Consider the following 15,347-nt stretch of genomic DNA (forward strand, 5'->3'; position numbering starts at 1 on the left):
GAAGCTCGAACCCGAGATTAGGGTAGGCCTGAACCGTTCGAGGATCTCGACGGGATCCCGGAAACCATATGGCTCACTAAAAAGACTGCTCTTTTCTGAACATCTGCGCCCCTCCGATATACCTCAGCGCCATTCTTTTACAATCTCTGCCCGCTATCGATGAAACTTAGAACAGCGTTTCGAGAACATCCGACGTGTTACTAAATAGAGACTCGGTGACTGACAATTAAAAAAAAATCTCCCCTCTTTTTTTTCGAAACTTAATTGACCGAAGAAAATTTCACGCTAATAAATTCGCTGGAAATCCAAGGCGCGAGGTCATAAAGCATTCGGAGAGGCGGACATTAGGCGAGACGAGGGAAGGATAAGGGGTGTAAGAGAAAGATGGAAAGGAGTAGAGAAGGGCGTGCACGTGGTCTCGCATCTGCTTCTCCACCGAGTGACCCCGTGGCTGACCCCTTCCAAGTACCAATAATTAACTCGGTTCGTGCGCCAAATGCACACGAGCGCACGTCGGGGCCAAACGCTTGCGTCATACTCGGCCAATGTTCCCATGAAAGAAAGGCCTGCGCATACTTGTGCAGTTATGCGCGACAAAGGGCCGTGAAACAGACGTACAAAAGGTGCTCGACACGGCTCGAGCATGGTACGCAAGTTCCGTTCACGGATCGATCATGATTGCGCCAATATACTCCATTCTTCTATTAAGAAATAAACGCGTTTCAATCTAACGACCATCCAGCGCCATATGCCCCTGGTACCTTTTAATCGATGACGCACCTTATGCGTCCTATATTATTTCTACGATCCAATAATTGACGATGCGCTTAGTTAATTGAAAGACGTGTGAAAATTAGTTAACGATCGTGTAGAAAGGAAGCGACGCTTTTGTACGTCTCTTTCTTTACCTTCGTATTCGTGGCACGATAGTCGATGGTTCGCGCCACGAGAATTTTTAACGAAGCCACAACCGCGAGTATAATTAATTCGTGGCCATGAGTAGTTCGTGACCGAAGCCTGACCGGTTCCGATAGCACTTTCATTGTTGCGATTTATTATCCTCCTTTCCGAAGGGAAAAAAACAGGATCGTGTAATCGTGTAACGCGTGCACTCGAAAAAACGATAGAGAACGCGTGAAAAATGACCGAAGGCTGTTTCACGACGTTTCTATCGGTGGCCGTGTACGGTTTATTATACCCTGAGCGAGCGAGCAAACTATTGTCGGCGAGAAAATGGTATGTACGAATGACTCACCAGTCTTGTTGCTATTATTCCCGAAAGAATGCAGTTTCTTCCAACCTTTCCAACCCTTTTTCCAGATCATAGCGGCCTTAGTTTTACGCTGGCAAGCTGGTAATTCTGGAGTGCTGGTTTTTCCCATTCCTCTCCTCAGGGATCCCAGACCCGACCTAAGTAAATAGCAATCGACAACGTTACAACTCTGCCAAGTTTCTTTTTTGCCTTTGAAACTGACATTTTAACTTTTCCTTTCTGTATGAAATTGCACCTGGTGCTTCTATTTAACTGATCTAAGATTATTTTAAATACAGATTTCCAGCTTTATTGGTCGTGTAGAGGGTATAAAAAGAATTTCTATCGACCTGTAACTTGCACTGGAGCTTCCACTGAAGCCGCTGTCCATGTCACAGCCAACAGGTGAGAGGAGGTCATCGGTGGGACTGACCGAAGATAATAGCTCCTCGGTGGATGCACCGCGTTGATCCTGCGGCTCATCCTCGTCGTTGTTATCGACCACGGTCGGCATCAGCATCGCCTCCACGCTCAGGTTCAGCTCCCCGAGAACTCGACGATGCCGTGACTGAACTCGTCGCACCTCCTCCGCCACCAGGGATCTTCTCGAACCGTGCAACGCTCGATGACATTGTCTGCTAATGAATACCGATGATTAGTATGTGGAATTCCACTCGTGTACCATTTAATCGTCAGCCAATGATTCACGATGACTAAAGTTGAGATCGTCTTCGATTTGTCCGGTCATCCTTATTCTCTACTTATTCACTAATTCACGGTAATTCAAGACGAAATCGATTTACTCTTTACAGCAGGTTTCCATTTCTAGTGAAAACTTACTCCTATCGAAGGGGTATCCTAACAGGAAGAAAGGTGTTAACTTTCAACAGAGAGACTCGAGCTTCTTTCGGTCGATAGAAGCGCCGATGATAGCGCGTTGAATTACGTTTCATTCAGTTTAAATGGTTGATGAATACGCACGTTCATTCGTGCGACGCGAAGTGAACTTCATCGAGGCGGGTATGAATGCGGTTTAAGTGGACAACAACAAGGCTTCCAACCACTTGTCCGATTCGACGTATTCTCTGCACCGGATACCATGAGACAATGATTAAGTTACGAACAATAAGAAAACAAGTTTGCACGATTGTACAGCGTCCACTGTGCTGGGACGTACATAAGTCATCGGTGACTAGATGAATACGCATTCAAATCGAAGAGTAAATTATTCTGCAACATTTTCTGTAAATTATCCCATCGTTATTTTCTTCTTTACTTTCCTTAATATTTCAGGAACCAAGAGAATAATCCTACGTTCGATTATATCCTTACTTGATTTCTGATATCTCCTCGTAGATGTTCTCCTCCGTCCCGTACCGGGTCATATACGTGTGCCTCTTGAACGTTTCTGGCCTCAGTTGCTGCTGCTGTTGTTGTTGCTGCTGCTGCTGCTGCTGCTGCACACGATTCATGCCCACTTCCGCCGGATATGTACCGTGCAACCGACTCGGACCGGGTTCGTAGTAAGCGTACGAATAATCCTGAAGGGGATGCTGGTGAGCTGGGCTCGACATTGGCGGTGGCACCGATGCAGGATCCACCAACCCCGAGCAAGCCATCTGTAAAAATGAAACATTTTTGTTGAAATAGCTGTTCCCTTAGACAAATTCAATCGTACATCTACATAGATCAATATCGATCATTGTAAGTAACGCCCGGTGTAATTACACGCAATTTAGCATCGCATGCTGAAAATTATACCTGACTGTGGGGAGGTGGATAAGGCGGAGGTGGTGGAAACTCCAGGTTGACTCTTCGTGGTGTCGGAACACCCGACGCCATTCCTGGTCCTCCAACGGACGAGGCCATGATGCATTGTTCGGCTAATTGGTGCGTTTCCTTTTCATCGTTCCTTTGATTTTCTGAAAAATCATATACCCCGTATACCATTATTATAAACCCTATCTTTTATTTCATTGTAACATTCTTTGTCACAAAAAAGCACGCTCTACTCGAAGCGTTGGAATGAAAATATTAAATTTAATTTTTCAATTTTACCTCCTTACCTTTATAAAATTTACACCGTCGAATGTGCATGCTTTAACAAACGCTAATTGTATACGAAATTATAATTCACGTGCAAATACCTAACCTAACCTGTTTCCCGCGTTTTATCGCGGGAAAGCGCGAAATTTAAAGAGGGAAGCAAGGTCGTGCGTAAACCCGAGATAACATCGTGCACGATGCGAAGATGACGGCGATGTGGTTGTGTGTCGTGGAGAAAGAACACAGGTGCTAGAACACGATACACGCTGCGAACGCGACGATTGAGATTCAAAACGCAGCATATAATTCCCTAACGCCGTGCACACTCAACGACGTGTAATAATGTTAGCCGGCTCTGAGATCCAGCTAACAAGATAAACGTGTTGTTATTCGCGACGCTCTTGTAACGCGTTTCTTCGTCCGTTACGATGATAATGATAGAAATTAGACTCTGTTTATCGTCGACGGTGATACCACGCTAGGTTAGGCCGCATTGTTTCAAGAAACGTTACTCACGGAATCTTGACAGCCCTTCGAAAGATTAACTTTGACGCGAAATTTTGTTAGCCATCTATGTTAAAAAGTAACTAAACTCGAGACTAAAATTCCCGATTTACCGACGGATGAAAAATGAGGTTACTCGGGGGAGTCTCGGAAAATCGGTTAATAAAAAGCGGCGTTTCTAAACGGGAACTTAAAATTCAATTTGAGTGGGTGGTGTTAGAGAATGCAGACGCCACGAGGAAAGACGAGCACGTTGCCCTCGCATGATAAACGACCGGTGTCTATCTTCACCTGCCCACGTAACGTTAATGCAGTCAATTACTCGGTAAAGTGATTCGGCCCGCGTCATCATTCTTTTTCGATTGAGCACGCCGATCGAAATTACCAACACCGAACGGACGATTACACGCGCACGGAATAATATCAACGGCGTATAGCCTCGGTGTAATAAAATCTTTCACAAATTGAAATCATGGCGTATTATTACTTCTTCAAATATTTAGTCTCGCAAAAATGACAGCACTGTAATTCTATAAAGGAATTCGCTGCATCCGCCTTACATTGCCTAACTTAATGAACCATTTGCCTTAATTATGTAGTTCATATGCTCGTCTCGTGGTTCTCGAATGAGACTCCCGTGAGCCTCAGCGATAAACTTCGCAGTTCTCGACGATTGAATCTTATTTTGTAAATATTCGCAATAACGTAATCCGTACTTACGATATCAAACGTTAAACATCAACAGTTTCATTCAATATTTCAGGTTATTAGTCGTTGACAGTTTACGCGGTCGCGAAATTCAAATAATAAGGTTATGTTTGACAATTTTTTTTTTTACAGGACAGAATGGTGCGAAAGTAAAAAAATTAATTGAAAGAATGTAACGAATAAACACATAAATATTGATAAAAAGAATCAACTACCGTGTATGTACTTTCAATTTTACATTCTCCATTGTTGTGTCAATATCACCGCTTCCAAAGGCGTACATCAGTCAACACGCGATCAAAAACACAAGGTGCTCTCGTACTGAAATATTATTTCCGGTGTGTCTCGGCCATGAATATCTTCGCATATCTTCGGCAGCCGTCGGTATTTTTGGATTTCGTCCAAGAAGTGCCGAAACGATACAGGAAGGGCCCGATGATGTCGATTCTTTCCGTTTGACTGGACCGAAAATACTTTGCAACCACGTAACGACTTCCACAAGTGTAGGGAAAAGACGTTCCTGAAATCCCTCTGTCGGAAGCTTCTTACGCGTCACGGCAGCTTTTCTATTTCGTTTCATCCCCGAATTAAGCTGAAAGGGGGACCCTTGCCGATGTCAAAGCGTATCTAATTTGGTGCCACCGACTATTGGACACGTGTCTGTGGTCCGATTATTCGCTTCGTATTCGGTCAATTATTTCGAGAAGAATGGAGGAAAAAAAGGCAGGATAAATACACACGGGTCGATTCTGTTACGTTATTTCCGTGACCGTATATCGATTTCTCTGACAATGATACATATCTGTATATGTATGTTCGTAACAGTAACTTTTCTCACGATCTATCATTCGAAGTAATGCTATTTCGAAATCGGAACGCAATACCTATCGGACTCGACGATTATGAATCGTAGTCGTTACACGGGGCCGTGCACGAGTCGAGCGAATTGGGAAATATCGATGAAAAGAAAATTGTTTCCTAAATTGCCAATTTTCGTATCGTGTTAAAGGCTCGTTTCGGTTGATTCGTCGGGATGTTCGTTTAAAAAGTTAATTGAAATAGTCGCGTCCGATCGGTCAAATAGATATATCACGTGTTCCGAAGAGCGAACGCGAAATAAAAGCGCCGGTTATTCGAAATAAATGAAGGTGATAATAATAACAGTACACTCACCTTGGAGAGCGGGCCACTCGAAGACGATTCCACTCTCGTTAACCGGTCGACCGTTGTTAATCCATTCGAAAAGCGGGGAAAAAAGGTCGGACGACCGTTTCAGCGTAAACACACACTCGTGGGGCAAAGATCGGGCCACACACAGGCAGAAAACACAGGAACCATTCGTTCGCGCCTCGTGCTTAGATAGTTTTGCGTTCGCTCATTGTTGAATGTGGCCAAGCACGCCCCCTTCAGAGACCGGTCGACCGACGAACGGATCAGAGAAAGGAGAGAAAGAGAGGCGAAGAAGGAGAAGCAGAGAGAGGATCGCAAAGCGAAGATAGGGACAGTATGGTCGAAGGGAATGCAAGATGAAAGGAGCGAGAATGTACAAGACGACGACACAACCGAGGGAAGCGCGTCGACCGCACAAATTTCTTAACCAACGACACATATACACGATACACTTTGATTCACTTATTCGCGCGGATCGATAATCACACATCGAACGTACACGGTTTCCCCATATCTCTGGGAACACCGGCCTACCGGTGACAACCAGTTAGCAACAATTAATACGAACTGGCTCGTGGGCCGATGTGTTTGTATATAAGTATATGGTTCGTCTTTGAGAAACGAAGGAAGACGAACGATACCGATTTCGCACGAAAATCAATGCCCCGGTCGGTAAACACTAGGATCGAAACGAAACGATACACTCCCGTTCGAGATTTCGTTCGTTTCCTTGACTACCCGAGGTTGCGATCCAATATCGATCGACGATTCTCACGCGCGCTTTAAACACCCTCTCTATGAGAATCGGTGTAATACAGCGAGACCGCGATAGAGAAAAACTATCGTAAAACACTTGAAAGACACACTCGAATAAATGGAAGGAACGTGTGCACAATGAAAACTGGCAGTCGGATTTCTCGAAGCTCTTTTTCCAGCTCAACACACAAAGCGTTCCTCCTTGGTCGCGGCCCGGCCTCTACTGAGAAACAAGTACGCCAGGGGGCAGTCACGAGCAAGCGGTTCTCGAAGCCGGGAGCCTGAAAACCGTCTTCAGAAATCCCTGCTGCCTGTTCATGCACGGTTTCGTGGACGTTACGAGACGAACGAGCAAAGCAAGCAAGTACGATCCACCCGCTCGCCTCGCTACTCGGACCCGAGACGGCGACGTTCCATTGTTTCGTTGTCTCCTGGCTCGGGAGCGTGGCACACACACACACAGACAGACAGACAGACGCGATTGCGGTAGCGCACGTGCACGCCCGACTACTACACCTTCGAGATACTACAATATTATACACGTACGAGCAGGTTAGGGAGGCACGCACACTCTCCTACGTTATAAACCGACCGACCGACCAGTCACGCACGATCTCTCGTTCGTGTATGAATGTCGTAGTCCGGTTACCGCCGGACTCGAACCCATCACGAACACACACCGACTTATCCTCGCGAGTAAGTACGCGCCCGCGCACACGCTCGTTTAAGAACGAAAAACCTATCGGTAACTTTGAAGTACCGACGACGAAAACTTATTGTATTCCCTTTTTCTTATCGCTTCGTCTTTTATCCTTGACCTTCCGGTCGTTTCGAATAATTTCACGTCGCTTCGGTGCTGTTACTATTAGAGGTTTAACACCGGTGACCTACGAAGGGAGATTAAAGAGCTCGGAGAGAGGGAGGGTGGTAGAAAGTGGCGAGAAAGAAGGGAGAGCAAGTTAATGAAGAAGGGGGAAAAAGACGAAGCGAAAAGAGAACCAAAGTGGTTGCGTAGAGAGGGGGCAGAGGAGGAGTTGGGCGCTAGGTGGATGCCCGATGGAAGGGGCAAACGATGTCGAGCAACCGAACTTGACCCTTGGTGAATCTGCATTTTCGTTGCTTTGCTTAGCAAACAGAAAATGTTCAGTTTTTAATCTGTTGCGAAATTTTCATCCGTCAAAACTAATGGAAAATATATAGATATTTACGAGAGAAAGAGTTAGATGAAACAGCGGCATTTGAAATTCTTAACACGATGTTAATGTCAGTATTTATATACGAACTTTCGCTGTGTTTTAACGAAAGGAATGCCGTACCGGTATTCCGTTATGAGCATCAAGGAATTTCTTCTTGCTACAATCATAAATTGCATTTTTTACTATGTACACACGTGAAACTATTCGCCTGTATTGTTACCTGCAAAATTTTCTGTTTCCATGTAAATTGAACTTTTGAAAGATGAATTCAAACATCGCGCCTTAAAAAAGCGCGCTCTTTTTTACCGCGTATTTTTAAACACTGAAATGGCGGGTCACTTCTTTTTTTATAATTCTATAAAGTTTCTAAACGCGTGCACGTTTTAAAACACAATTCATCTGTGGCGATGCTTTTAGTGTCACATGTTTAGAAACACGTGCGTGGAGGAAGCCTTCGGGCGTAGGTTAGATAGAAGAGCACGAAAAATAGCTTTGATAAACGTAACTCGAAACGGAACTGATAACGATTCATATTTAGAAACCTAACAGCTTAGCTACCGTCAGAACAAAAAGCATTTAGGAACGCATTCATTTTTTCCATTAGCACGTTTCACTACTTGATATTCTGAGTCAGTGCTGCCTAAAACTTACGATACGAGATTTCCCCAGGACTTCTCTCTTCCGGGAACTTTTTGAATCTTTTGAAAATTTATAACTAAACAATTAAGCATTGCGTATACTAATTGCGTACGCAGTTACTTGTTTTTCTCCCATTTAAATAAGTTACGACTGAACTGAAGAGGTTATCAAAGCGCAGTAACGTATCAAGCTATTTTCGAGTTTCAATGAACAGATTTCTTTGTACTTTGGTTCTTTCAATAAAACGATAAACACTGAAACGTCTTGTCTATCTACCCTCTCACGTTTCCCATTCCACTTAAGTGCACTACTTGTCGTCGACAACATCGTTATGCCAAAACAGTAATTCAAATCATCGTTGCGAATGGAGTAGCATTATCTATTGATCGTTACATAATTAAAATGGTCGTCTTATCGAGCCGAATGCTTCACGATTTCATGGCGTAATCTCCCCAGATGGAAATATACAAACGTGGAGGAGTGTTCAGTGTACTAGGTACTCTGACCGTACGAAGAGTGCGCGACTAATTCTTAAATTAAAATTATCTCTTGATAACCGTGATATTAAACGCCCGCACAGTGCGCGAGTGGAACAAAGAGTCGTAAGAGCGCGCATTTACCACAGTGATTCTAGGAAAAGCCTTCGCTGTATATATTCTTGAGATATTTAATATAAAAAAAAAAATAAAATCGACATGAATCACGAATGGAACCAGTTGGCGGTACAGAAGGAGCCACCTAAGGAACTTCGAACTAAGCTGCAGTTACCGGTAAAAACTTTAATGGGCCCTGGACCAACTAATTGTTCCGAGCGAGTTCTTCGCTCCCTTCGGAATCAAATTATCGGTCATCTTCATCCCGAAATTTGTCAGGTAATCGCTGTTGTACATTCGTGAAATAAATAACGGAATTAAACTAACAGCCGATTTATAGATAATGGATGAAATCAAAACTGGATTGCAATACGTATTCCAAACGAAAAACAGACTAACTCTGGCGCTCAGCGCGTCGGGTCACGGTGGCATGGAGGCATCCATAGGAAATTTACTCGAACCCGGTGAAACTATACTCATCGTGAAAACTGGCATTTGGGGTGAACGTGCGACCGACATTGCCAATCGAATCGGGGCTAATGTACGCGATATTTCATTGCTACAATTAGCTTCTCGATTTACCTTTCAATTCATGAAATTCAATGCATAGGTTGAATTGATAGAAACGCAACATACCATGGCTGTCACGTTGGATCAATTGGAGACTGCCTTGGCAAAATATAAACCGGTGGTTGTCTTTATGGTTCACGCAGAATCCTCTACAGGTCTGAAACAACCACTGGAAGGTGTTGGGGATCTTGTCCACAAGTATTTCTATCGAGCATTCGACAATTTTTAATCTGGAATTCTAGATGTCACCCTATTCATCCAAGTTACTTAAGAACCGGTTCAAATTAATTAAGAAAAAAAAAAAATTCTTTCCCAGATACGATGCTCTGCTTATCGTGGACGCCGTTGCGTCATTGGGCGGCGAACCGTTCTTCATGGATGCTTGGGGCATCGATGTGGCTTACACAGGCAGCCAAAAGGTTCTCGGCGCCCCACCAGGGCTCACTCCTATTTCCTTCAGTCCTCAGGCTGAGTACGTATAGTCGTTTGTCTCGCAGTTTTCTCTTTTTAACCGCAACTGAAAAGCCGCTGAGGAAACGGTCTGAGAATCGAGACTCCGAGTGATCTCCTCGGAATATCAATCGAACCTGAGGTCATCGCTGTGACTCGCGTGGCCTACTAGTCCCATCGGTGATTCATAATGGGGAATATAGCTGATGAATTCTTATTTCATGACACCCTGATGGCTTTCAAATTGACCCCAGTAGGTCGCATAGAGCCGAGTCAAAATGTCGAGGCTAATTATTATTTTTCACACCAATCAATTGTAGTTTGATTGACAAATTATCGATTTCTCAATATCGATTTTTATCAAAAGTTGATGGGGATTGGTTTGATGTCACAACAGAGAGAAGCTGTTCCGAAGGAAAACCAAACCATGCTCCTACTATTTGGACATGTTGATCCTAGGCGTTTATTGGAAATGTTTCGGTAACGAAGATCGCGTGTATCATCACACTACAAGCGCAACATTGTTGTACGGTTTGAGAGAGGCTTTGGCAGAAATTGCACAAGAGGGTCTCCCAGCATCTTGGGCCAGACACGCGGCTGCAGCTGCCAGATTAAAAAAGGGTCTTGAATTACGAGGGCTTCGATGTTACGTGCAAATTCCACGGTATCAATTATCCACTGTGATCTCTATAGAGCTGCCACCTGGCGTCGACGAGAAGATCATTGTGCAGCGGGCCATGCAAAAGTAAGTCAGAGTCATCTGAACTTTTATAAAAAAAAAAATACTTTTTTGACTCCTCCTACAAAATCTTAGTGTTGCAAAGATTACTATCACATGAAATCAATGTCAAAGCTATCTATTTCTCAAAATGCATATCTGTCTAACCGCCAGTCCGAAAGTTACCCCGATCTACGGTATTTCAAAATTTCTTAACAGTTATGTTATTGTTCCATTTGGATTAGGTATAAAGTTGAAATCAGCAGAGGTTTGGGACCAACTGTAGGGAAGATTTTACGAGTTGGATTGTTAGGAATAAATGCTACACCCAAAAAGGTGGATCTTCTTCTACGTGCTCTTGACGAAGGCCTCAGATATGCCAGGCAATCGAAATTGTAATCATCCAAGTATCTTCATCGGCTGGAAGAGCGTACGGGTTGCGGTGCTACAGGCGTTTACCAACTCCAGAAACTTGTTTCGGTCAATTACACCGGTTACACAGACGATTAATCGTGTGTATTCGTTTATTATTGGAAATACTGAAATCGGCGTACAATTACTTTTAATATAATTATATGATTTATTGCATTAATTAGCAATATCAACAATTAGTTGTTCGCTTCTCTTTCTTTTTTTTTTCATTCTCTCTCTCTCTCTCTCTCTCTCTCTCCTTCCATCTGCATGATATGAATAATAATACACATACATATATCCAATCGTACGTGTAATACAGTTGCAACAATTATGATTAATTACGATTTAATTGACAATCGTTTTGGCACAGTACAGAATAACGTTCGATTTCCATGCTCCTCTTCTCTTTGATTTTCTTTGATTCTCTTTGATTCTCTTTCACGATTTATCACGTGTTAAAAAAAAAAATGTAATTTTAATCCATGTGTAACACATTTTGAAAGGCATTTTTGGTTCCATTTCACGATTATAGCACAATTCATACGAGGCGTAACGTTTGTTAAATACTGCCAATTACTTTCATTGTTAATTGAAGTATTTTAAGGCACTAGATCGCGATTCTTAAACAATTTACATACGTTTACAACAGTGTAAACGTTTAGATATAGTGTCTTAAAAGGACGATATTAAAAACTCTTCCCTTCTTGATAAAACAAGATCGGATATACCATGCAAGTTGTAACGGGGGATGACTTTAAATAACCGTGAAGATAATATTTATAATATAATGACGATAATATAATAGTAATAGCAGTAGTATTAAAATAGAAGAATAGATTAATATTGATAAGGAGCGCCGTCGAAGAATTCATTGGTTCGACGAGCCACGGATGAAGAAGTGACGCTACTAGTTACATATAAATATTATTAATAATTAGAATAATCATGATATTGGATAAACCATTAACTTATCGTCTATTATATACGTCTATGTACAAAATATCGAAATTCGATCATCATTAAGGCCTCTACTGTGAACAGCTACCCTCTAACAGCGTTGACTAACTTGTACATGCACGATGATTAAGGCACGATTACTTCGAATCTTTTCGAAATTTCGACTACGTTTTCATGGATATTCTAGTACCATCGAACGATGGTATTTTGCGAAAAGGAAGACAATTTTAATTATTGAGGCTTCTATCCTGCAGAGTCTGCTTCGTCGTGTATGTTGCATAACGAGAGTAACATATAGAAAATCAAATGAATAAAATAAATAAAATTAATATCGGATAATCCATGGTATCTGCAGTGAATGTATTAACAAAATCAGCCATCAAAATTATGCTTACAGAGGTAGGAACCGTGAATAGCGATTTTCAGTAGCAGGTCACAGTATGCTCGTGTTCACTTTCTTGTCGCGAACCTGTTAACCATGTAAACAGTTACAGTTTCACGGTATTGGACAAAAGAAAAAAAGTATCGCGTTGAAAGTGTTGAAAGCAAGCAGGCCTACCAGCTGCCACGGCTACGCGCAAAACCGCTACCCCTGATTTCTTCTCGTCTTTCATCGGTGATCAAGTCACCGCTCGTTTTCCGCAAGCTTGCTCGAACAACTGTTTCATATACTTAGATTAGATGACTGACAATGTGTAAAAAGATTAGATCCTGATAATTAACCCTAAAAAGATGGAGCCCTCTGTCACTCATCCCCAATGCTCTCCTTGGAAATGTTCAATATTTTCTAATTAGTAACCTCGATGCTTTCCAGGGTTAATGATTAACGCTATAATTTTGTAAAATTCTAAACAAAAATGAAATACTTTAACGACAATTTCTTTTCTCGTTATGCAACAACTTTTGCGTTACGAGGCAGAACACGTTTCCTTTCTCACTTTGAGGACGTTTCTTCAAAGACAAAGACAAGAAAGCAGAAGTCTGGCCATGTTTCACAAACACCCTTTACACGATCTATCCTCTACTGGTCACCGCGAAATTCGTGGTTCAAAAGATTCGGCTACTTCCACAAACACACACGTTTAAAAAACTGACGCACACCTAAACACCCATTCACTGACAACGACTATTCAAGCATTACGTTTAAATTAACGCAGAAATACTCCTCTGTAAATTCGACAAAGTCCTCCATCGAAATTACAGTCACGAGTTCGCCATTGAATAACTTAGAGAACCTAACAATAAATAAGCTTATAACTTACAAAAAGAAAGAAAAAAAAAAAGAAAGAACAAATAGGCTTATAAAACGAAGAGCGAAGCCGTTTCGATGAGATTACAGGCGGTTTTTCAACCTGTTAACACTAGCATCAAGCGATGACAAAATAATAATAATAGCAGCGATATACTATTAATAGAAACATTAATAATAATATTGATATTAATAATATTAATGACGATTTCTATGACGACGAAATGAAACAACGATGAACGATAATGAACGACGAACGATGAAACCATGAGACTTACGATAAGTGTAAAACGTTAACATCGTTAATATTAATAATAATAATAATAATATTAATAATCCGTAGCAATGATAAGTTGCATCGGAGTATAGATTTGATATAATATAATATAGTGTAAACGTTAGCGTGTTTCGCGCAATGATAACTGATGCCACCATCGGAGGTTTTTCAGTCTTCTTTGGTTGCTGGGTAACTTGGTGAGGTTGGTGGGTACGGTAGGGCTCTGCGTTTACCGCCTCGACTAAAATTTCCTTCTCTCTAACCCCCAGGCTTGTATCTCTCTCTCTCTCTCTCTCTCTCATTCGTTTCTCCTCGTTTTTCTCTTCTCATTTATTATAGTCGTGTACGTGTATGCATGTGAGGTTAGTCGAAGATAGAGAGCGGTTGGCTTCCGGTCCGTTGATCCGTTGATGAGAGCCAATTGATTAATAAACGTTTGACGGTTTATATGGGTGCGCTCCTCTGTGCTGGACTTGATAGCCGAATGACCGTGCAGTAGACTAAGAATATAACGTCCGACAAGAACGATCCACGTTCTCTCTTTCTCTCTGCTCGCATTACATTATTGTCAGTATTATTACCAGTAGTTCTTCTTATTATTATGGTTTCCTGTGATACTCGTCGATCATTCCAGACGCACGACTACTCTTTGATTACCATCTTCCGTTTCAACTATATTGCTGCCGAATAGAGGGCTTCGAAGGAACGTCGTTTGCGCTTAACGCGTATCGATAGACTCTCGTGTCTTACAATTTTTATCAGACATGTTAATAAATTGTATCGAGCAATAGGAATGCGAGGAATCGTTGCCGGACGTCGTAGCTGAAATTGGACGAGCCAGATCGTCGACGGAGGAGATGCCTGATACACTTGTCTCTGTCCAGATAGCCTCGTTAAACTTCTGTCCTCGCGTAAATTGAATTTTACAGCCTCGTTATCTGGCCAACCTATACCAACCAGGACAGTGCGTATCGCTCGTAAACCCTAAACACGATCCCCTTATACAGTTTCTTTGATCCAATCTACAAGAATTGTAAGAAACGCGAAATTCTGTTCGCAAGAGATCCTCTCCCCATTCTCGGTTCTTCTCCACCTCTGTTTCTACGCTGGTTACTGCAGATCGAACGAATTTAGGATCAGACTGATAAGACCAAGATGCGAAAGAAACGACCACCAACTACGACTGGCTCTATTCGACGCTATACGGTTCTTCCATTTTTCTCTGAATCGACGACTGATCTCGTATCCGATGACTACCGAGAGAAAGACGGGCCGGGAACGTTTCCACGAAGCAGGACAGCTCGAAGGAGGCTCATTCGGACGGCTCGACTCAGCTGAGCTCCCGTGGCGTCACGGAATGCCGGGCCGGGTGGTGATTGTTGCGATGATGACGCCTCGCCCGACGACACTGCACCGTGCAGCAGTCGTCCACCTCCCCAACATACTCACCGCGTTTCATCTGATGGCTGATCGAATTGCAGAGCGCCCGTGGACACCGCTTTCTGTCGCATCTCACCTCGCCATTCTGCAACGATCGGAAACGCAAACAAGTTTACTTTTAATTCACAGTATTTTTTTTTTTTTTAAAGAAAATGTCCCTCCCTATCCACACTGTTATCGATACTGTTCAGCGGAACACAGGGAATGTTCGAGGCGATGCAACGAGTCGAGGATACTTTTTTCTTAACGTAATACTGGCGCGATCCGTGGCCGCGTTCCATTTTCATCGTAATGGATGGACCCTTTTAATGGTCGGTCCGGGCGAACGAGTCCGGTTAAAGGTTTTCTCCTTAAAGGTCTCTCGTCGTGGCCGTGTCTGGATATCGCAACGAGGCTATGCCACGATTC

General features: G+C 42.8%; 3 protein-coding genes across 14 annotated transcripts in view; 1 reads left to right on the plus strand and 2 right to left on the minus strand.

The window, feature by feature from the left end:
• LOC114871152 (rho guanine nucleotide exchange factor 10) overlaps positions 1–8,137 on the minus strand; it is a 29,328-nt gene extending 21,191 nt beyond the window's left edge. For 2 of the 5 annotated variants that reach the window (XM_046285893.1, XM_046285891.1), the window contains exons 1-5: positions 3,319–3,364; positions 3,014–3,174; positions 2,585–2,871; positions 1,603–1,890; positions 1,256–1,410 (exon numbers count right to left, since the gene is read on the minus strand). In XM_046285893.1, coding sequence (XP_046141849.1) covers positions 1,256–1,410; positions 1,603–1,890; positions 2,585–2,871; positions 3,014–3,174; positions 3,319–3,349 — 922 coding nt within the window. In that variant the 5' untranslated portion in view covers positions 3,350–3,364. Of the gene's footprint in view, positions 1–1,255; positions 1,411–1,602; positions 1,891–2,584; positions 2,872–3,013; positions 3,175–3,318; positions 3,365–4,725; positions 4,832–5,683 lie in introns of those variants that run through there. The other 3 variants (XM_029176690.2, XM_029176691.2, XM_046285892.1) reach the window with 3 other exon arrangements.
• Positions 8,138–8,737: 600 nt separating this feature from the next.
• Positions 8,738–11,213, plus strand: LOC114871159 (alanine--glyoxylate aminotransferase). Its single transcript, XM_029176724.2, has 6 exons — positions 8,738–9,143; positions 9,205–9,405; positions 9,475–9,632; positions 9,751–9,906; positions 10,282–10,629; positions 10,848–11,213. Exons 1-6 carry the CDS (start codon positions 8,967–8,969, stop codon positions 10,999–11,001), a joined length of 1,194 nt encoding a protein of 397 aa, XP_029032557.1. The 5' UTR covers positions 8,738–8,966; the 3' UTR covers positions 11,002–11,213.
• A 41-nt stretch (positions 11,214–11,254) lies between these two features.
• LOC114871155 (dorsal-ventral patterning protein Sog) overlaps positions 11,255–15,347 on the minus strand; it is a 62,519-nt gene continuing 58,426 nt past the window's right edge. For all 8 annotated transcript variants that reach the window (XM_029176708.2, XM_029176707.2, XM_029176705.2 and 5 more), the window contains one exon: positions 11,255–15,024. In XM_029176708.2, the coding sequence (XP_029032541.1) occupies positions 14,830–15,024 (195 nt within the window). In that variant the 3' untranslated portion in view covers positions 11,255–14,829. The remainder of the gene's footprint in view (positions 15,025–15,347) is intronic.

Source organism: Osmia bicornis, chromosome 5, assembly GCF_907164935.1.
Source record: "Osmia bicornis bicornis chromosome 5, iOsmBic2.1, whole genome shotgun sequence".
NCBI lineage: Eukaryota > Metazoa > Arthropoda > Insecta > Hymenoptera > Megachilidae > Osmia > Osmia bicornis.